We start from the raw sequence: 23914 nt of genomic DNA, 5'->3' as shown, positions 1-23914 counted from the left end.
TATAAACATAAACATAGATGGACATCAATGACAATCAGTTACATAACGTTTAAAATAAATCTACTCCTCTTTTAGCAGATGAGAGTAAAATGCTAAAAAAGTTTAAATTCGGTCAAAGGTTTACATGGTACAGTGTTAGATCATACGAGCTAAAATATAAACAAAGGCAATTTCAAAAATCAGTTTTAATTCTGCATTAACGTTTCATCCATTACTGTCTGAGGCTGAGGACGTCAGTGGTCTTGAACTGAGGCGCAAACGCTCCCGTAAGTTCTACCAAGACAATGACACATGAGGTTTGGAGGATTATAGCACACAGTACGAAGGCACACGTCCTCCCAGCATTTGAGAAGTGAGGAGCTTATTGTAAGCAGGGGGGGGTCGGAGCTTCAGGAATGAACTGGGGTGTAGTGGTCAGAGAGGGTGCTGATATTGGTTTTTTTGCAAGTTCTTCAATGTAGTACAGAAGTTGAGATAGCTGAACTATGAGAGGTTCAATGGAGAGTCTTGAGTAAGTTAGCTTGAACAGCTTGTTAAGGTGTGACTAGTTCTGACGACTGGCGGGGTGGACGAGGAGGAGCGTCTTCTCCCAGGAGAAATGTGCCGGCCTTAAGAGTTCTTGGAGACTGTTTTCATGGTGATGGTCTTTATTTCTAAGTACTCCTTCAAGCCGCTTTCTCCCCTGAAACAGGAAATGGTGACATCACTGCTTAATTAATTATTCACATCAAAGGGAATTTTGTATAAATAATGCTGGAGCATAAATACTTCAATATACTTTTAGATACAGATTTATGTGACGTTAAGTCATTTTATAAAGTAGGTTCTGAAAACATAGTCAGTATTAGGGATATAGTGGTTAATTTGTGTGTATTCAGTGGGCAGACAGCCAATCTATACTCACAATTCACGTCCATTCCCAGACATTTTGTATCCTCCAAAAGGACACTGTGTGCTGAGAGCGTTGAAGCAGTTTACCCTGGAAAATACACAAAGCATCGATCACTCTCGGTCATTAGACTCCTGCACTTTGCTTCAAAGTTTAGCCTGCCCTGGATTGCTTTTTCTAAGTCGTTTCCTCTTGATCACTGTGCTTCTTCCTCCCCTTTGAACTCGCTGTGTAATTTCTGCAGCTGATAGCGCAGCTGAACATCCTCAAGTTTGCTTATGTAAGCTAGAAATTACAGTTAGCTGAAAAAAAAAGTTTTTAATTAAAAAAATACAAAAATGGGAAAGTTGCGTTGCAAAATGTATGGTTACTAATAATCGGCAGATCTTCATAAATAAAGTATTATTACTTAACTTAACTATTTATGTTTTACAGTGTATTACGCCAACATCCTGTTCTGGATCATTTTCTTTCTGGTGTTTCAAATGAGTTGTGGGAACAAAATGGGGGAGTAAATTAATAAACAGTTTTATCAATAAAACGTCTTATCATTATCATAATAAGTCAAAACTATTCAGCAGTGTTTAGAATGATTGCTATGTGGCGTATATCCAGATTGGTGTCTGCGGTTGACTGAGATGAGTCCCAGATGAAGAGCACTGCTGACTGCAGCTGAAGGAAACCCGACACATGGAACTCACCAGACAGTGCCGGCCTGCATGGCTGTGGAGACGGTCATGGCTTTGTTGATGTCAGTGGTGAACACGGCAGCAGTCAAACCATAATCGGAGTTGTTGGCTCTTTCAATCACTTCTTCAACAGTTTTGAACTTCATGATCTGTTGCACTGGTCCGAAAATCTGCAGGGATCAGAGCCAAAGAGTTTTATTTTTTTTATTGTGATTTTATATTAAAAAAAATTAATCATTTTATGTCCATGGTATTATTTATATAACATTTAGTCATCCTTAAAACTATTATAAGTATCTATTGTGTTACTTTTATCCAAAATCCCATTTATTTCTGCTTTTTTACGTTATACAGAATAAATTATATGTTTAACAATAAAATATACCACAAATAAAGTATAGAATTGCAGACTGAATCCATCTTCAAGTGATTTTAGACTTTTTACAGATCCATATCTGCTTCTCACACACATTTCTTGTTGATTGGATGAACAGCTTGGATTGAAATACGGTCATACCTCCTCCTTGGCGATTCTCATGTCATCCCTCACATTAGAGAAAACCGTGGGCTCAATGAAGAACCCTTTCAAGCCCAGAGCTTTGCCTCCACACTCCAGCTTAGCTCCTTCCTGGATTCCACTCTGGATATATTCTAGCACACGATTCTGATGCTCCCGGCTGATCTGCAGAAGGAAAAAGTGAAATTTCATTGATGAAATTGACGAAAAAAAAAAAAATCAAAGTCACACTCTGCTAGGTTTAAGCCATGTGTGTTGACCTCACCTGAGGACCCTGCTCAGTCGTGGGGTCAAAAGGGCTGCCGACTATCCTCCTCTTTGCTCGCTCCACACTCCGGCGAACAAACTCATCATAAATGGGCTCCTCCACAAAGATGCGAGAGCCTGCAGTGCAACACTGGCCTGCATTGAAAAACACACCCTGGTGGGCCTGCTCCACTGCCAGGTCCACTTGGGAAGGAAAAAAGTGATTGTCGTTAATCAGTATGTAGGTAAAGCAGTTTACATATTAATAGAAACCACTATGTTTTAAAACCACAACGTTAATTGTTAACAAATATAGTGGGAACATTAGATCATTTCAGACTTGAAAATGATTTAAAAAAGGGTCAAAAAAATGTCTCCATGGAGTTTTATTGAAGCTATCCTGAGCAAATCTGATACCCAACACCTGAGAGACGGGACCCTGCTGCTGCATTCAAAGGGTTAATGGATCCCAGTGATTTATGGGTCTCAACTGAAGCACCTGACTGAGTCAGGGTCCATTTTCCTGATTTACAGGCTTCAGTGAGCCCCTTTCACGGCTGCTGAAAGCATTTAAAGGACTCTGCAACCCCCCTGTTTGGTGAGCCACTTAGAATATATATGAAATACATCCATCTGGAGGATTTTCTAAGCATTTAATAGGATTTTAAGGATTTCAACCTGACAAAACAATTGTAGCAAAATCCCAAATCATTAATGAAAACTTACAATCTGCATCTGCAAATATGATGTTGGGGTTTTTGCCTCCCATCTCCAGCGTTACTCTCTTCAGGTTACTCCTCCCCGCTGCCTCTTGAATAAGCTTGCCGACCTAGCGGAAGACACAGATCTCAGGTTTATTCGGATGTACAGGCCTGCAGCCAGATCTGTAAATCAGCTGAAGCCATAAGAAGTCCTGAAGAGGCTGCTTAGTTCCAAAAAAGGAGCGCTGGTTGGCTCGCTGTAACATAAGTTCTGTAAACACAAAATGAATATCCATTACAGGTTTTTGGAAACACTAAAAGGAAAGCAAAATTATGTTTCAGCCCAGAGCACCATCTGATATACAGCGAAGGGCAGGAAGAGGCAACCGTAAGGTGTTTGGGTGGTGTTCTGTGATTCCACCGACACTGAGATGTTGGAATAAAATGTCTCCTGTGTGCTGGAAAAAGACATATTTGCCTGTGACTTTTCCCTCCTGTTCTCCCTATTTCAATTATCTTCTTATCAGTAGGGATTATATTCCAAAAGAAAAAATAGAACTGATAGATTTTGGCATTTAAGCAAAATTTCTATTAAAATATTTGAGAAAACAGTGTTACTTAACAGAATCAAATACAATTCTTTTAAATGATTTTTACTGTACTAACAGCTTAAATGAGAAACTCCACAAACAGCTCAAGAAAAACAATATACAGGTAAAATCCAATTAAGATTTAATGCAAGACAGATTATTTTCTAATAACCCAAAATACACAATATGGATCCAATAAAATATGTCTGAAGTAACATAAACATTAAGTGAGTTTAAAAATAATACATCGCATCCAACAGCTTACAAGCCATTCATCCTCTTTTTCTTCTTTTCTGTTCAAATTGTGTAAAACTAAAAGTAAGAAAAAAATAGGAAGAAAAAAGTAGTTTGAGAAACAATATATATACATAAAATATATATATATTAAGCATAAAGGATTTTTTTGTAGATTAAATCTGTATGTGGCCATTGGACACAGAAAAGAAAAATCATCTTGTTTAACCCTAGAGAACTATCGCCGAACCAAAAGTATCAACTTGATTTTCAATATTTTGCATTTTTCTGAATGTTCTGGGTACCTGGGTAAAGTCTCACATGTCCCAGGAATGGGTGGACCAAAGGCCAAGTCTCCAGTATCATTATTTTTTTAATTATTTCTTTCGGTAATTTTCAAGAGTGTTTTTAGGATCTTCCTATGTTTTTATTTTCCATTTTGTTACATAAACCACAGTTGAAAATAAAAAAAATGCTTTAATTTATCATTTATTGTCATATTTTGATCTATTTTTCATGACAAACACTTTTAATTGGGTATATATTATATCAGGTAAAAATTACTTGGCAGAGGTGTTTTTTTAATCAGCCATAGTTATGAGCCTTTTTTTTTATATTTTTATGACGAAAAGGCTGGATTAAAAATAGTCTAGTGTTAAAGCATGTCTGATTTTGATCTCATGTGTTGGATTTCTTTATTTCTCTGCTGGGCAAAACATTTTTCACAAATTTTTGCTTACAAAGAGAAGTCACAGCAAGCCATAGTCTGTGTAAAGCTTCTCTAAACCTCTCAAACAACAATTCCTCTGAGAGGACTGTGCAATGAAACGGTTAATTTGACTGAAACATCTTTTCTATTCTGAATCACACTATGAACTGGACAGATAAGAGGTCTGTGAAACCCCCTACAACTCCTCACAGCTTTGCTCCCCAAATAAGAACTCACCTTCCTGTTAGTCATAGTCTGTTGGAAAATACAGTACAATACTTTCTAACTTAAAATACCTCCCACGTGGATGATGCTGAGCTTCTGCTAAATCTCAGAAAAGAAAGAAAAAAACAGAATCAAGTGTTCCACTGTCAGCTTAAAAGCAGCACAATATTGGACTTTTTATGTGTTTGGTTTGTCTTTGATCAGTAGATGGCTCACTCTCATGCTCATTCAGGGGGAAAGAAAACACGCTGCGCCGCTGGGCTCCTATGTCTGGAACCATAGACACGTGTGAGTCAGAAAGAGGATGAGTTTTGGTCATGAAATCCACCTGTAGCTGCTCTGCCAGGAGACGCTCACATCCTCCACCACTGCTACTGCAGCAGTGACTCACTGTCTGGGGGATCAGCAGTTTCTGACAGGACGAGCTCATTGTTTCACTGATTGACTCCAGACTACATGAAACAACAGGAAGTCTATTAAATGGGGTCCCTCACAAAATAAACATGCAAGATGAGATAATAAGATACTGGGTGCTTAAGAAGACTCCAGTACTATGAGTCACATGCTAAAAAATACCCATGTCAGTCTTATAAAAATATATTAGATTATTTGTTTAAACCCTTTTCACATTTGTTTAGGTTTTGCAATTATTTAGGCCTAAATTTTTAAGAAATCAGTGCTGTAGTGCTTATCTTGACCAACAGGAGGCGCTAATAGCTCTTCTTACTACTAAATGGTTCAAGTAATAATTTATAGATAAAAAAAAAATATGTCAAACACTTCAAATGAATTGAGAACTGAAGTCTGTTTAATGCAATAATGTTTCTCAAAGTCACATAATCTGGGTGTGCTCTTCTGACTACAAGATGACCAGTTTGGTTTGGTTTAAATCCAACTATTTGATCTGGATTCATTCACGTTATTACCTGATCTGTTTCAACATTACATTCAAGCGAAAAATACTCTACATTTTAATTTAATACAAGCTCAATAATCAATTACTATTAAATTTGCTAAATGAAACACATTGAGTGAATATGCACATGGTTTGAGTCCCCTCTTCCTTCTCCTTTTATGAATCACTCAGAGTTGTTTTTTGTGTTAATTACATTTCTGTTCCATCCACCCAAATTGTTTTCTTTCTGTTTGCTAGCTAATTTTAATAAATCAAATCTAAACTGTAGCTTTATGCCTGATTTTTATTTTTAAAAAAAGACTAAACTTATGTAGAATCATGGAGCCTATTTTTAAAAATGTACATTTTTAACATTTATACTAAAATAATCTTATCAAACTTTCATGACATTTGAATTGAGTTAAAAAAAAACCTTAAATGATTTTTGTGTTTTTCTGTGAAAAAATTGCAGTGGAATATATTTTATAGACAATAAGGGTCAAAGTCAACAGTTAACCATCCTGCATTGCTGTGTTGTTTCTTTAGGGGGACATTTAGAGTTAATTAAATTATGATAAGTAGGGTCTGATGGAGGAGTAGAGCAAGAAGGATATGAAGCTTTTTTCACCTGCTGAAATTCCTAAATGTGTCTGCTGTGAAACTTAGAGTTAAACTGCAACAAATTCATTTATCAAGCATTTATCAGTATTTTCTTTTCTTATGTGTCACCTCTGTGTTTGCACAAACTGTGTTAAAAAATATAGTGGGAGGAGAAAGATTGATGATTTCACTGTTCTAAATATAGGTTTGGATGGAAAAAAACAAAATTAACTGTACAGTGAGCGGACCTGCGGTTACAGCAGCTACTCTTTCAAAGGCAAGTTTGTCATCATCACACTCTGACAAAGAAGAAACTTACACTCGCACTAGTCCAATGACCAATATATAATAAGCATGACATATTACAAATTTACTTGATTTCCACTTTTTTGGTATTATAATGATGGCTGGCTGTTTTTTCACTATTTAATTAAGAGTAAATGTATCATTTCCTGTATTTTCTGTTCTTTTTTTGGTCATTGTATAATGTATATCCTGATATACAGTGTGTATTATATCAAAAATCATTAACAAATTCAAGTTTTGCCATGTCATTAATATTACAATGCAATACTTAGGTCTGACTTACAGGAGACTCTGGATATAAAAATAAATGATCAATTGTTGGACACCAGAGGAAAGCATCATTCTTACTGAGTCCGAATTTAAACGTTGACATAGTTAACTGACCCAACGAATATTAATCTGTCCTTTCAGATGCTTGTGCAACACGAGAAAGCGGAATTCATCAAACTAAAAATCATGGAGTATTTTGCAGTGATATAACAGAAACTTTTACCCGCTAACTTTCAACTGTAATCAGGACATGAGAGGGGGCTGAACCCCATGTGGTTCCAAGAAAAAATTAACACCAGGTTAACATTGTTTCTTGCTTATCCAGTGAGACAATGAACCCCCAACAATGGCCCACACAGTAGCCTTTATTGTCTAGAGTTTTATCAGATAATGAATACAAATGAAGGCCTTTACATTTACAGCGTAAGCTGCCTTCAGGGCATTGCCCCCAAAAATCTGGGTTTATGAAACCTCTACAGAGTTTTAGATAAAGACCTCCTGCTTTCTGCTGGGTTCTCTCAAATGTTTGTAGACTGTCAAATGCATCAAAAGCTTCAAAAAATGTTCCAAAAGTGAAAGGCAGGCAAAGCACAAAAACAATAAAAGCTTTAAATGTAATTTATTTTTGACCTATTGTTGATTTTGAAGTGTCTTATCTGACTATAGTATTTTTTAAAATGTTTTGATAAGTGTAACTTATTTTATTTAGTGTGCTCCTCAGCTTAAAGAACTTCTAAGCATTGTGCCTGAACTTGTCAGTATAGAAAATGACACAACCCAGTGGATTACACCAGGTTTTACTAAACTAAAGTGTTCTCAGAGACGTCACAGCAGCATGGCACAAAAGCTGCTTTCCTATTATATTACACTGATATATGTAACACACATGCATGCTCACAATCATGACACAACCTCACTAAAACACTAGAGTGAAATGAAACACCGGCTATGTCCTAAAGGTACTTATAAAGTACACGCTGGCCACATCGAGACATGAATTCTACACCATTTTTCCTATAAATGGCTTTAACATAGCGAGTTGTCTGGGGGAAATGACGGCTATTTATGAGTGAACTGTAAGTGGGGGATCTGCTGTCACTTTGCGGCTCTCTCTGGCTTTGAGAGTGCAATCACTCCACAAAACTCAGCACCTAAGATGGTGCGGTCACTTCAAGCACTTCTCTGCACTGAGGTTTATTCAGTGATGGTGAAGTTAAATAAAAAGCACACATGAGGAGCATTAATTTCGCGGTGACAGCTGAGAAAAAACAGAGGACTGAGAATGTATTCACAAAGACATGTTTGTGTACTCTTGATAACAGAAATATGTACATGTGTGTGAGATAAAATCAAAGCGCTGTCATGGGGAGTAATAAAAGGGTATGCAGCTTATGTAAGAGCCCATTTGTTTGTCATTTAAACTGCAGTGCAGGCACACAACTTCCTCTAATTACCCAGCCTGCTCTTATGCTCTGCACATGTTGGTCACTGTGTCACTCGCCTTCAGTGATAAAAGTGCAGCTGTCTATCTGAGCAGCGTTAGAGGATAATAGCGGGTACCTCAGTTGATCCTGTGAAAGCAACTTTATCGATGCCCATGTGCGAAGAAATGGCAGCTCCTGCTGTTGGCCCAAATCCCGGCAAAATATTGACAACTCCTGGTGGAAACCCGGCCTGTCAAAACAATATGAGAGGAAACAAGCTTAAGCGGAGATGACTGCAGAGCCAAGCAAAACCGCAGGCGGTGTGGGGGAATCCAGACCCAACCCAACATCCCTACAAACACAGAGCAGAGGGAGCATCCGAGAAAAAAGATGTCCACAGACAGATAGTTTCCAAAAAGAGGCGAGGCCAGGAAAGACACGGAAAGATAAAGGATGTGGATACTTAGATTTGAATAACATTTGATGGTTTCACCAGATAATTCTATCCTGTTTGGTCACTAATGTTTATTTCCATTTTACACTCCTTCAGTGATACATTTCCATGGAGGGAGGCAATCATTTGCTTACACACCTCTCACAATATTGTCTTCAACACAGACTCAACGTTTATACAGCTGAGTGTAAATAACATTTGAACATTTTTCAGGTTTTCAGTGTATTCATAAATTGTATTAATATAAGCACAGTAGTAGTCTGTTACTTTTTTTAATCCATATACTGTTGGAAACATGATAACAGTTCTTTCAGTAGATAAAACTGTATGCAGATTGCTATGTTCTTTTGATAACAAAAAAACAAAAAGGTTTTTAAAAGTTTTTTTATGAGCAAGCACTGTTTTAACTTTTACATGGCTTCTGATGGAGACTTACAGTGAAGCTACGTTCACAGCAGCCTCAGCAACGTGCATTCAAGTGACCCTTTCCAATAAAAAGTCCATGTAAATACAAGTTTACCGCATTCAAAACTCTCGTGTCTGCGCGTAGTTATGCAAGTTTTACGAGAATTTTCTGGCTGTGTGTAATATTCACAGACATTGAAAGCTAAACCAGATCGAACATTAACCAATCAGGGACTTGGATTTGGTGGTTGACGTATGACGTTCTTTTTAATTCAATGAAGTGCCAACCGTTTGAAAATTGATCACAGAAGAGAAATTAATAATAGTTATTTGTGCTTATTCGTAATTATATAACACCAAGACTAGATCAGAATTCTGCCCCTATCCCTCCAGCTTCTCCCTACCCCTCCATTTATAGGGGCATTTTATGGGGTAGGGTTGTCCGAAATAGTTTTTTTAAGAGCTAACCTTTAAGAGCTTTTAAGGGTAAACCGAGTTGTGCTATGCGCTGGAGGAAAAGTGCATTTCTTCACGTGGGTGCACTCTGAAGCACAGAAGTTTACATTTAAATGTAAGTAAGGACTTTTTGTTTTAGCATGACCTTTTTAAAGTTATGTATCCAAGCAGCTAATGTAGCTGACTGGCGACTACTGATGATGTCATCGAGTGGGAGTGTCCAAATATGAAGACACTATTTTTCCATAACTCTCTAGATGTAGGGGTAGGGGTAAGGGAAGAATTCGGATTCGGCCCAAGTCTTTCAAATATCAGAATAGAGCTGTGAAAAAAACAGCCTGGAGCAAGATGTGCACCACCTCTGACGCCGTTCGCAATCAGTCTCTTCCAACTGTTGGTGGCCGACATTTGCTAGTAAACAAACAGTAGAAGAAGAATAGAAGCCCCTCCATGCTTGTCCAGTGTGAACACCATGAATTAAACGTGTTCAAGAAGCTGTTTGTTGACAATAATTTACAACCTAGAACAGAAGGAAACATGAGCTTGATCTAAGTTAATGAACTGTAACATTACTTGAATATTTTGTTAGGAAATAGCAAGTAATTGAAAAAAAACGTTTAAAAAAACTCTTACATATAGAAGCTGTTTGGATCATAATTTTTATCCTTCAGCTGAAAAATAATTTTGGCAATAAATCCTCATCTTGAGACAACCAGACCATAACTGGGCTTGCACCTGCAACCTACTGCGGCATGACCAGTGCCATCATCCGTGCACCAGAGCTCAGGGGGCTGGTGGTTAAATGTGAACCATTCCAAACAGTCTTTTAAGCTCTTAAAAATGGAAAACGTGCTTGCTCAAGAAAGAAAACAAAAAAAAACTTTTTTTCTGGAGTTTAAGCCAAATTTAAAAAGAAAAAAGCAGCTAAAAATATCCAAATCAATTCAGAAAGCACTTAGGTTAGACTGTCCACATTCACATTTCGGTTGGAAGAGTGTCTGCTGTGTACCTCCTTCACGAGAGCTGCCACATAGAGACCGGTGAGCGGCGTCTCTTCAGATGGTTTCAGGACCACGGTGTTGCCACATGCCAGTGCCGGGCCCAGCTTCCACGCAGCCATCATCAGAGGGAAGTTCCACTGCAAAATAAAAACATGCGCGGGAAAATCATGACACTGACACACTGGGTGGTCACAAGTCAAGTCCAATAACTCATCACTCGCTGGTGGCTCACTCTCATTTTCACTCTGTCTAAACATTTTTAAGTGAGAAAATGTTCTCGGCCCCTGCGCAGTGTTTTCTCTTCCCACAGCATCCTGAGAAAGTCGGGAAATTGCATCACATGTGCAATAGACCCATATCACTGTACAACACACAGGCCCCTGTTTTTTCTGCTTTACAGGAGCCCTTGGGGCTCAGCATAGAACCACACACTCTCTGTGTTCTTACACAATCAAGAGTCTCCTTCTCCTCGATCTTTTCCTCATTTCTCATCATTGTCCTTCTCTCAAACCCCCACATTCAGTCCTGTGTTTCTCACTTCTCAATTCAATATTACTCGCTCTCTGCACAGTCATTTGGGGGGCTTACCAGCAGGATTTTCCCGAACAAACAGTGATGGTTAGGGAATTACTGGAAAATGCACCCACCACCACACAGATCACTTTCAAACTGATGAGGTTGATCAGTTTTGTTTAGTTTGTTTTCTTCCTGCCAGTCATTGTTATCTATTAGCTGCAAAGGAAAAAATGATGAAAAAAAAATCTTTTACTCACAGGAATGATTTGTCCACAAACTCCAATGGGCTCATATCTGGTAAATGTCAGATACTCTCCATCTGTGGAAGTCACACACAAGCAACAGTTGACTCACAAAGAAGTGAAAACGGATTTCTTCCTTCAGCTGAAAAGTTAAGGGAACATCCCTGCTGTTGTTGACCGAATATGTTAAATCTGTAAATGAACCCACACGCTGAAAAAAAAAAATGGCTGGGAGTAAACATTATAAGGCTCCCACAGCACAGGCATGTGTGGCTGTTTTAGGTCATAGATATGGGTGTTAAGCTGGAAAGATTTGCTCATTCTTTGAGCATTGCTCGAGTAAAAAAGAGGTCATTTCTGAGGGTGTGCCATGCTTGTTCACTTTCCGCAAAAACAATTCATGTTGAGAAATGCATGAATGTATTACAACAGTGGTCAGCTGATGATTGCTTAATGTTACACTTGGACTAGAATGGTCAGAGCAAGAAAGCCAAGAAAATCAGTTTCAATGGGAAACAGTAGAAACATGGCAACTGGAGCAAAACTGGATCAAAGGTTAGAATACGACATGTAGCTGTCTTGATTCTAAGTGGACTTAAAAAAAAACCATTGTGTGCTCTGTGCTGGCTGAAACTATAAAGAGATTTTCAGAACTCTTTCTGAAAGGCTGAAACCTTGATGCTTGCGAATTACTTAAATTTCAATTTGGAATGAGCTGTGTAAACGATACCCAACTGTGTAGCCAAAGGTGCTCCACATAATGACACTCCCTATTCATGTCAGAGTGTGATACAAATTTAATACCGCGTTCTCAGCTTAACATGCAAGACAAATATAGGAGGCTGTTGGTGGTAAATGCGTCGCACCTCATGGTGGTGGGAGAACAAACATTATTCCTTACATCATGCAAGCGGCAGGAAAACCCCTGTTTGTTTTCTCTGAAAGTCCACAAGTGAAATAAAGCTTAAGAGCAAAGGCCTGGGAAAACAGACACCGCGGCTGGTTTGGCAGCGGCGTACAAGAGAAGCTTTGAGAGGGACAATACAGTGGTATCAGGAGGTTTCCCATGTCCTCTCTCATTCTTTTTCTCATTCCTGCTGAAACAGACTTCCAACTTTCCCCTCTTCCACCCCGAAATATAACTGTGTCACTATACGGGCGGTCGCTACCAAAGAGCTGTAAGTGGATAGCAAAAGTCTGGTCTGCGCTCCAGTTTCTTGCCATTCTTCACTGAGCTCAACTACACGGCTTGTGTAAAATCCCAAAAACACAATTCCTCAGCTAACTCGAATTTTCTATTAGCAGCTGATCAGATGTCAGTAAAAGGAGCCGCTCACGGTAACAAATCCCTGCAGAGTAATCTGACTATTTTTTCATTGTTTGCGGAGCTTTACAGTTTTTTTACAGCCAAATCCCCGAAAGGTCCTTACATTAATTCAGTCCCAAGAACATTTTTACATTTTTACAACCAAAATGTTAATCCCTTACACTCGACTCTAGTCTTTATCAGCTTTATCAATCAACAAATGAGGGCTTGTTAGGAATGTGTTGGAGAACAGCTTCGCATATCTATTGTCATCTGAGAACATTTTTTTCACTGGTTTATGATGAAGTAGTACCAAATGCTACTGCTAGTGTTTAGTACTTTTTAATTTTGATTTGGTTACATGATAGCTCCAAATGTATAAAAAGTTAAAATAAAGTTTTTCACAGGGTTGCAAAGTTGAAGAAAAAGACTGTTTACAGTTGGACGGCATGTATAGATCAAATATATAAAAACTTAATTATGGGTGGACCACACAAACAGTTCTAAACGTGCTATTTCAAAGCATTATTGGTAAGAAAAAAATTGTTTTTTAAAAAAAAAGATAAATATAGCTCATTAGCAGATTCACAGAAGAAAAACTAATCCTGGGGGACATTTGTTCTGATGTTAGTAACATTTCTGCACATTTAAGAGTTCATTCAGTAAAAAAACAGGTAAAAAATGATTGAATAAACAACAACTTTACAAAAATCTGAGGTTAAACTATTACAATGTTTTCATTTCATAGGAGTCAAGATTACACAGAACTGGATCCAGTCATCAAACAAAATAAAGGAAACAGCTAAAGCTTTACACAAGAAGCTGAACTCCTAAAGGAATCAAACAAAGCTTTTACTGCCCACACAGGTTCCTGCAAATTTCTAAAATGCTGGGAACACGGACGGTGGATTCTTCTCTGCAAGTATCAGAGATGTTGGTGAGGTAAAGTGTCTGCATGGAACCCAACACAGAAAGACCAAAGGACAACACCCAGCCCAAAAATGTCAGTTCACCCAGTCGCCATATGGCAAACGATACAGAAGTATCCTCTGTCCTGCTGACAGTGAGACCGCTTTTTTTTCCAGGCTGTGAGATTTATGAATATCCTATTGTAATAATAGTCTGCTTTGATCTGACACTTTTCAAACTTTATCAAATGTTTAATTGTGTAAATAGCAGTGAGAATTGTTGAAGATTTTCAGAAAACGGAGCAAAAATTATGATAAAGCAGATTAACTCTAAATAAAATTATGAGAAAAAATCTGTTTTAGATGCAAGAATTTTGACGGTCTATAATTTTAAACTGAATTGTATTACTGGAAATTTTTAAATGTCTATGATTGACAGTTTTTTTTGATATGCATCCTTGAATATGCAAAAAAAAAAAGGATAAAATATGAGACTGGTTTGTTTTAATATTGGGCACGTTATGATAGAATACCTGCAAAAATACTCCAACTTGGTGAGAAAAATCTGTGTCTGCTGTGCTGAAAGACCCACTCCAATAAAAATAGCATTTTTGTGTGTTTTTATCACGTTATTCAAGCATTTTTCTCATTATGGTGGACATGTATTACATACTTTAAGATAAGAACTGCTTTTCTGAGTATTTCTTTATTTAAATTGAAATGGATCAGGAGCAATGAAAATCCACGGTTTGAAAAAGCTTAGGTTTGTGATGCAGACACTGCAGTATATAGATCTGCATGGACATAACACAGAGATGTGATCACTTGAAGAAAACGTCTGAACGTCTACTAAAACACTTAAACTGAGCTAATCTGATAATTGAATAAGTAAAGAAAACAATATAACATGAACCAGATTTTGGAATTTAATAGTTTTCATAATTCAAGAGCACCACTATGTTTTTAAATGTACATATCGTCTTTCTTCACCTGTAAATATGTCAGTTGAATTGAAAAGCAGAGTAGCTCAGAGGACTAGAGTTCTTACCCATTGGAATGGAGGTGCCGTGGATTTTGTCTGCATATCCAGCAAAGTATCTGAGAGTCTTTATAGTTCCTTGGAGGTCAACAAACAGTGTTGGCAGAAAAGGTTTCCCGCTGTTCAGAGACTCAATTGTCTAAAGAGAGAGGAGGGAGACGTTTGAGAAATATGTCATATAACCTTGTGATCTTCACATAATTCCAAACCATTCCATCCTTTACACTCACCCACGGGTGAAATGTGACACCAAGATAACATTAAACCACGAATACAGGCCTTCAGTTCTCTTTAAGGCAAAGCTAATATTTGTATTTTCAAACAGAGGAAACCAGGAGAGCTTTGCAGAACACATAAACTGTACTAGATGAATTCTGAATCGCGGGGAAAAAATGTGAAAGACTTTTCACAATAAAATCTGAGCTGAACCATACTGTAGTGAAACATTTTTAAAGTATTTCATTTATTTGGAAAAAATAAAGGCACTTACTGCTAGGTAGACGCTGTCCCTCTCCACCAGGTCAGCCAGTTTGGCCAGCAGTTTTCCTCTTTCAGAGGCATCCATTCTTCGCCAAACTGAGCCCAAAGAGAAGGCAAGGCGAGCGGCCTGCACTGCTTTATCAACATCAGCCTGCAGAGGGAAGACATGTTAAATAATGTGCCTCTATTTCCACGATGAAAGTGAGCATTCGGTCACTAGTTGGTGAATCCTGACATCATTTCTACTTGTTTAATTTAAATTCTATGATGACCAACTAATGTCTACAAAGTGTTTGTGATAAAGCTTTCGATTCTAGTCATTTTTTATTTCACATCTTCAAGTAAAGGGCTATTTTAACTATTTTGATCTCATTTTATGATCTGATTTTATGTTGAATGGTGGGTCTCTCCCAAGCTAATATCAGGTGGCAGACAGGACACAACCCGGAGAGTTATGCAACTATTTCATGAGTGCACTAAATAAAGAATTTGGATGGTTGCTACGTTTTTTAATAAAATGATGCAGATATTTGTTGTCGATCTTGACTTTTCTGTTCAAAGTTGTACCTTGTCAGCCTCCTGGACCTCACAGATCTGCTCTCCAGTCGCTGGGTTGTAGACGGGGAAGACCTTCCCACTCACAGAGTCGTGCCACTCATTGTTGATGAAAATCTACAGACAAAAGAAAAGTTCTTAGAATCCATACAAAAATGTTGCAAATTATTCTGTTTGTTGTTCCAATGTGAATTTTTTGCCAGACCGAAACACAGCTGTGTGTGCGTGTGGGACAAACTGAGCTGTAAAACAGTGCTAAATATTTATGGCACATTTAGTAATCAGGTCATTTCGGCATTTAGGTTTCAGCAACATGCTTGAAGACTGCTAAACACTAACAGCCATCAGGCAGCGAGCCCAGCGTGTCAGGGTTCTTGTGTAAGCGATATGGAGGAAAGTCTTCAGATCTGGACAGAGATTCCTGCTTGTCCAGCATTGCTCTCTGGGGAGTTCTCCACCGTCCAGACAAAGAGTGTATGCTTTTGATGGGCTGGAAGGGTGAATAAATCCCTATCAGACACAAGAGCACAAGCAACAACCAACCCCTGAGCACAAAGAAGCACGTTTCAGCCGTTTATGAGACCTATAAAACACGTGCTGCGCTGGGTTCCTGCGATGTGTTAAAGCAAGTCTTCCGTTAAATTACTACCCGGATTCCAAAGAGGGAGAAGATTCCACCTCTATGAGGAGCAAAATGAAAATTAATGTTTACACAATCATAAAACAGAGAAGTTCTGTGCTGAAGTAGAAGCTGTTGCTCGTGCACTGATGGAAGCTGGAGGAAAGGTGTGACTGTTAACCAAAAATCTCCTCTTTGACATGTTTAGATTCATTACAGGGAATGTTCACCCTCTGTTTTTAATGGCTGCCAGAGCGTCTGATAAATCGAGCGCAAGATGAACATTTTGCTGGCACGAATATGTCTGCGCATCAGACACTCAGAGCCACCATCACAGTGACCCCATTCCCCCTATTTTCCATCACAAACATGGAAGACTTCATGTTTACTTTTCGACTGGTACCATAAATTCAAACCGTTCTTCCTCCCTCCTTAGCATTTCTAAAGCTAATAATGGACTCTGCCGTGGAATAACTGAGCTGCAGATGTTTAAAGTGTGCAGCATGTGTGTGTACCACGCCGCGGACAAACTCCTCCATGATTTGTGCTTGCTGCTTCCCTCCTCCAAACCATCCCCCAGACATTTTAGCACATGCCCGTGCGTCCTACGGCGCCTTCTATCAAAGGCCATCTTTAATCTGCTCCTCATTAAGGGCACTTCATAAAATCGTCAATAACGATAAGGAGCCGAGGGCTCTTTATAAAAACAAAAAGTCCTGGGGAGCACTGAATTAATTTTTAAATTTATAGGGGCCACTGAAGAGGGCACCCTAAATCAGAGGAGACCCCTGACAGCCTCAACAGTCGGAGCAAGAATGCGGGCCATGGGTAGCTCCATGCATGCCGTAACCCCTCTTACTAGATGCTACTAAAGGAGAAGGATGAAGCGCGAGAACAGTAAAGCAGGCTGCACCTAAATCACAGACAAAAAAAGACAACTGTCAGCCGCCACTTGGCTTGGCCCTCTCACTAGGTTCAGGCTGGTGTTAGACTTTTGTCTGGTTCCTTTGAGAGACTTGATTAAGATGACGGGCTTTGGTCGTAAATCAACTCTCAAGGTTTCTTAAAATTGCTTTTAGGTTCATTTGGACGAGGGGCAAAGAACGCAAGGATGAAAAAACAAGTGCGAGAGTGCACATTTACAAATGACAAATGTTGTTTTCTTTCCCACTCCCTGGCGGGTCATTACTGTTGCTAATAGTTTCATGTTTATGAAAGTCTGTGCCGCCGCTCAACACTGAGGGGGTACCCAGAAATTGCTTTTAACAGATGTCTTTTTAAATCCCACGTTTTCATTATAAAACTTTGAGAATGCCTGATGCTTCTACAATCTTCAAACGTAGGTGAGAGTAGGACGTAGAACAGTAAAGATACAGAACTTCATTCAAAAGTTCCCAAGAAGCTGTGAAGGTTTAGCAGAAACCCTGTTTTTCTATAAAAATGTGTAGTTTCTTATTAAAATTCAAACTTAATCATAGATTAGACAAAAATCTCCAACGTATGACTCCTTTTTTAGATGCATTTAAAACCCAAGTGTAAACTGTCCCCTGGTTCATCTAAAGTAGGACAGACTTAAATCCAACTTCTACGAAAATACAGAAACATGTAATATTTGTGATGCAAGAATAATTTCATTTGCTCAGATCTGTTGAGTGTCTTGCTAAAACTCATGCTAACTGTTGAAGAAATATGTAAGACACACTTCTTTTTTTTTGGAAGGATGGAAGCAGGATTACGGGTGTTTGTGTAAGAGTGTGTGTGTGTCTTTGAGGGTTTACATACATGTGTGTTTATACACTACATGCCAAAATTCCAGAGCCAGACGAATCCTTCGGGCACCTGCGACTCTCGCCTGCACAGGAAGTTTCATATCCTCTCTTACTGCGGGACCTATATTTCCTTTCTGCCTCTAGATTGGCTTCACATCTTTTATAATTAGTGCCGTTACTAGTGAGGAGAGCATGTGAAAGTGGAGACCAGCTGGTGCTTTTTCTCTTACTCCTCTCTGCATGTCTGACACCATGGGGCCCTCATGTTTTTCATTCACACACCCATAGACAATGCCACTCTGCACTCTTGTGTTCTGGTGAGGGTGACCTTGCTGTCATTCCCTGGCAAACATCTTTGTCTGGTCTGTATGTGTGGGCGATGGGTTAAAGCTGTTCGTCCTGACTCTAAAGTTATGTGAGAAACGGTGCGGCTTCAAACGACTCCTCGGTCGCCTCTCGCCGCGCTTCTGATTGACCTAAGATGGACTCTGAGCGGCTTCTTGTTCTTCCTCTAGAAATGTATTCAGCTGAATCTTTGAATCCAAACTTCTATTTTCATCTGGGTTTGATACAAATACAGCTCAACAAATTAGTGCTCCAGCAACAGCCCTAATGAAAGACAGAGAAAAGCACCCGTTTCACTTTCATAAGTCAACAGTGAAAACGAACCTCTCCTCTCATTACTGGTGTTGTTTTTACGATCTGAGATGTGCCGGGTTTCCTGTGTGCTTTGCAGTTCTTTATATTTCAGGTCAAAGGACAGTTTAAAGAACATTTTTACACAGTTTTGCTCAAGGGATCAGTAGACGGAGAGGAAATGATTTATAAAGACATGTCAAAGCTGTTTCATAGACAAATAAACACTTTAATAATTAACTCCGTCTCTATTCGTGGCAGAAAAAGAACATATTCCAGTAGATTTATGAAGGCCGGGTTTTTTTTTTTTTTTTTTAAAGTAGTTTGTTGAAGGCGGGTCTATGGGAAGTTAACTGGTTAACCCCTCTGTCAGTGCGCTTCAGTGATTAAGAGAAAGGAGACTTGATCTTGACGTGTCTCCAATGATGGGAATTTACTCCCACTGCACAAGTAGGCATTTCACACCAATGGACACATTAATGGCAGTGCACACTTACCCTGTCACAATCAAAGAGATGTGTGCGAGAGAGTACGTGGCCTTGCGTGTGCGAACAAGGAGAGCAGGAGGAAAGAAAGGAGGGAGGGATCCTCGCTGTGCTCGTCGTGATAAATCATTTAGTTGCACAGTATCCTTTAACTTTGGCTGCGTTTGATCTTGATCCCAGTAAGATGGTGGTTTTGAAGTGAAAAAATCCAGGACTGCAGGTCAGGCTCTAGCAAGGCAGGGCCACTAACCCACACAGTGAGACAGGGTCATAATTTACACCCCGGTGGACAGCGCCGAGCATCGAGGAGCCCCAAGCCTCCATCTGTACTATCTCAATCAGTGACAGATTGATGGAGCCTCTTCTTCCTCCAAACTGAGACGATGTCTCTGCAAGGACTGCTGTAAAAATACACATGTCCTCGGCAGACGGATTCTGCCCCAGATTCCTATGGTGAAAGTGCACTAATGCCACCATGAGCAAAGCAACTTAGAAAATTTATATCTTTAGATTTGATAAAGACACACTGTCACCACAGTCTTCAATCTGACACTTGTAACTCGTCCAAATTTGGTATAAAGCACAATTTTTTTATATCTAAAAATTTAAAGCTAAGGTTTTTAATTAAATACGTCAGTTTTGAGACTTTTAGACATCTTTTTCTAGCTTTTAAAGGGGGTCCCTCCAGTTCTAGTACCGAACAACGAGGATCACCTGCTAAAATAGACCTTTCTTCTCAGTTCTTGCAAAAAAATCACTTTTTTCCCTCACATCTGCCACAAGAAAAAAAACAATAAATAGTTATTTTCTCTTATTTATGGCTTCCTTTGCAGTCCTATCAACCTTTAAACTGTTTCTGTCTTGTAAGCCAGCTGTGGGAGCCTTCCAGTGATAGATATGTGGGGGTAGGGGGCAGTGAGAGAAAACATTCTCCTTGTGCTTTTGGCTTCAGGAGCAAAGTGTGATGAAATCCACTCCAAAAAATATTAACAGAATCCTTTTAAAAGGATACACAGAGACGATAGAGATTTCACACAGGTCTTTGAAAGATAAGCAGTCCGTCATTGTTTAAAAGGGATGAGGAGCTGAGCAAAGCGTGAAAAAGCCCTTTCACTTTCCCATGAGTGAGGAGAACTTTGGACACTTTCTGATCATGTTTGGGTGCAGAGTTATCACATCTAGTCAATCTTTTGGATTAAAAGATTAAAAAGTTAGATAACTCAACAAATTGTTGCCTTAGAATTATAAATAAAAAGCCTGATGTGTGAGAAAACTCTCCATATATCGAGGATCATGGCCGGCTGTTTCCCGTGCAGTCAGCAGGGTGGAGAACAGGAACAGGGTGTCAGTAGAACCCACGCCAGGGGTGCCCATAAATCAGGGCCCTTCTGCCCCCTATGTCCACCAAGACAACAGGGACTGGATGATCCAAATTCCTGGGGGTTAATTCACCAAGTCGCTCCCTAAATTTCCTCCTGTACGCCGTTATTCACATCCTTTTAACTAACACCGAGGAAAGTTAAAGCTTCCAACACACAAGAACCTGCAGCTCCACGCAGTGACACCACCGCACCACCAGCACCACCACCAGCAGCAGCAGGCCTTTGCACTAATCACTGAGGGCAGTTTCAGCACTGAAATTGCTAATCTGTCCTCTGAAAGATGTAAATAATACAAAAATATCTGCATAAAGATCACTGCAGTGGTAAAAAAGGTGGAAAAATATATTTATAAATTAGCGAAAAGCAAAAATTCTAATTTGCTTTTTGATTTTATAAATTGAATTTACATTAAGTGACAACATTTCTTAAAATAAAAAGTTTTTTGTAAAAATATTTTTGGTGTGTATTCCACTCATTATCTGTAAAATACAATAAATTATACTTTTTGATGCTACAATTCTACAATTCTTCCCGACATTTTTTTTTCTTTCACAGACAAATTCTAAAACGTTTATGCCCTCCATCAGTTTTGTGTTATGTAATAGCAGGACAAAGCCTGAGTCAAATTACTCTTGACTACAATTTGGATTTGATCATCCTGAATGTGTTGTCTATTACCACCATTAAAAGGAAATACTCAAAGATGTGCCTGAGAGCGTTTTGATGACATTCCTTTCATTTCCTCCCATCTGAAGCTTCATACTGTTATGATCTTTTATGACAGAATTTAATAGAATGACTAAAAGGGTTATTTTAAAACTTGAGCCATAAAAAGCTCTTGTTTAACTCTTCCAGTTGTATAAGAATGCATTGAATCATTTGATTTATACTCCAATAAATATACATTTTTTAATTGGTTTGCCACAATCCTTAAGTATTGTTAGCAAGGTGGAAAATGTAAATAAAATGATGTTGCTGCAACCACGTGACTTGTTGTATTTTATCACTATTTTAGATAATTAGCGCACTTGTTAATTGCAGACCATATCAATTTTTAAAACACTACCATCATAAGGCAAACTAGGAGGCTAAACGTTTACATAAAAACGTATGAACATCTAATACACGGATGCAATTTAATAAATATTCGAAGAAAATATTTATCAAGTTCATTAAAATCTGATGAGTCCGAAAGTTTTGAAGTTTGTGGGGTGATTTTATTTTGGCCTCCGAACACGTGCGCAGAGGATGAAATGCATCCACAGCCTTCAGTCGATCGTCTTTTTCTTTCTATAAAGAGAGACTTTTCTGTTTTGGGTTAAACCGGTGCCCTGGCGTGTGAACTCACACTCAAACTCAGAGAAGTTTTGACAGATTTCTGCGCAGTTCCCTGCGTGGAGTCTCCATGCGCGCCGCGCAGAGAGGAAAGAGGGGAAAAGTGCGCGTAAAGAAGTGTGCGGAGAAAAACGCACCTTTGTGTACTTGATCTCAGGGTTGGGCACCGGTGCGGGCATCAGCTGGAGGGATGCCATGAGGGCAGCTGGGTCGCTCTTCACCTCTCCGGGGATCTGGATCTCACTGGAAGTCATGACGGCCGTGGCTGCGCTGCTGTGCCTGCTGCGTGCGCGTCTCTGGGTTCCCTCGCAGATTTCTGATTGGGGCTTTTAGGCTCCTTCCTGGGTTTATAGCCAGGTGTCGGCCGCCGTTCCCTTTCATTGGGCAAAGCAAAGGGCCGTCCTTTTGAAAATTAAATTCGAGCATTTACATAAACGAGCCCAGCCGTGCGTGCTGAGGAGGAGGAACACATCCACCCCACCCACCCACCACCTCAAAGTCCCGGTACACTCGCTTCTCCCAGCCGACACCAACAGTTGAGGCTTTTACATACTTATTCAGAGTTTTACATACACAAATGTGCGGGCTGGAACCGTGGAGTCAGATTTTCACTCAGAAAACTTCATTTCATTGTCTCGTATTTAGGTTTCTGTAGAGGTAAAACATTTCTAACGATGCAAACAGGCTCTATTTGTTTTGCAAAATCATCTGAGGGAAAGTCTCCTTTATACTCTTAAAATCAAATAAAAGGGAAATCCAAACATGTTTTGATTCACCAACACTTGTATGGAAAGATTTAAAAAAAATCACAGCACCTGGCTATTTCCTAGTAGTGACATAAAAGGTGTCACCCTCCCCTTTCAGCGCGCTATCACCCATGTGGGCTTATTTGCCTAACACAACCTCCCCACGGTTTGGGATGTTATGCAAATGTGGGCTGCAGGGACTGCAGCTACTTTGCTGGGATGGTACAGATTTGTCCTGCAGGTGATAATTCCCCCTTTTTGCTTCCCAATAAACATCTGAGTTTTAGGGGGATAAAAGCTGAGTTTAAGGCGATCCGTTGGTAAATAAACGTAATTTAGTTGGTAAAACTAAACAAGTAAATCAATTGAGGCACTTTTTTGCCATGATTATAAAAATAATAAGAAATATGTTCTGGAAAGTTAAGTAGACACATATTAACAACTTCTTTTCTTTATAGTTTAACTTTCAAGGTTTGGGCAAATGAGTTTGGAGATATCTCCATCATTTCAAAGCTCCTGGGAGGATGCCTTTCCTCCATCAGCACATCAGGCTTCTTTCACAGCATGAGCGACACTCTCCAAGTGTCTGTTTCACATCAAAGGGGACCTGCGCGCAACGCTGGCATTGATTAATAGATTCTAAACATCCCATCCGCAGCCTGTCGCCTCACCTTTTCACAAAGCAAACGGAAGATAAGGCTGAGGAGCAGGGAAACAGACGTGACAAACTCAAAACTCCAAATGTATTCGTGGAGCTCCCTCTGTTGGAAAATCCGGTGCGGGACGCTGTGGGGCCACACGTGCGCCAGGAGCGCGCTGAAGTGTTGGATGGAGCAGGTTTACGCAGACAGGTAGGGGACTCCTAAAGTTTACTGGGATAATCAGGTAATGGTCTGGAGTGGTGGTGGGTTTATTAAGGGGATTGAACATCACGAGAGGTTAAAAACGTGTTTCCAGCTGACAGGGATTTTATTTTAAGGAGTAAGACACGATGAGACCCGAGAAAATGTGGGTTTGTTACTCTGGTTTAGCTTCTAGAGAGACTTCATGTCTTTAAATCTATTTTATTTATCACTAAAATAAAATAAAAGCAAAACCACTTATATATTTGTTTTTTATTTTTTATTTTCAATATTTCTAAATGCAAGAATTAAACCAAAAGATGGATAATAATGTTTAACGTATTTGTATGCGCACCTTAAACAGGAAAAATATACTAATGCATTGATAGATAATTTGTGAAGTAGCATAAAAAGCATTTGAATATATATATTTTTTGCAATTT

At 39.2% G+C, this 23914-nt stretch overlaps 1 protein-coding gene across 1 annotated transcript; it reads right to left on the bottom strand.

Annotated features, from left to right (window-relative positions):
* Positions 1-22199, bottom strand: aldh1a2 (aldehyde dehydrogenase 1 family, member A2). Its single transcript, XM_024296186.1, has 13 exons — positions 22021-22199; positions 15670-15774; positions 15113-15253; positions 14632-14761; positions 11385-11446; positions 10620-10748; positions 8432-8545; positions 3068-3170; positions 2361-2545; positions 2096-2260; positions 1591-1748; positions 905-979; positions 1-682 (listed from the first exon to the last, which is right to left on the bottom strand). The coding sequence occupies exons 1-13, from the start codon at positions 22135-22137 to the stop codon at positions 610-612; spliced, it is 1557 nt and encodes a 518-aa protein (XP_024151954.1). The 5' UTR covers positions 22138-22199; the 3' UTR covers positions 1-609.
* Positions 22200-23914: the final 1715 nt, after the last annotated feature.

This window comes from Oryzias melastigma, linkage group LG3 (assembly GCF_002922805.2).
Source record: "Oryzias melastigma strain HK-1 linkage group LG3, ASM292280v2, whole genome shotgun sequence".
NCBI classification, from domain to species: domain Eukaryota; kingdom Metazoa; phylum Chordata; class Actinopteri; order Beloniformes; family Adrianichthyidae; genus Oryzias; species Oryzias melastigma.
Note: the sequence above shows the minus strand (reverse complement) of the source record. Positions and strands in the feature narration are given on the sequence as shown.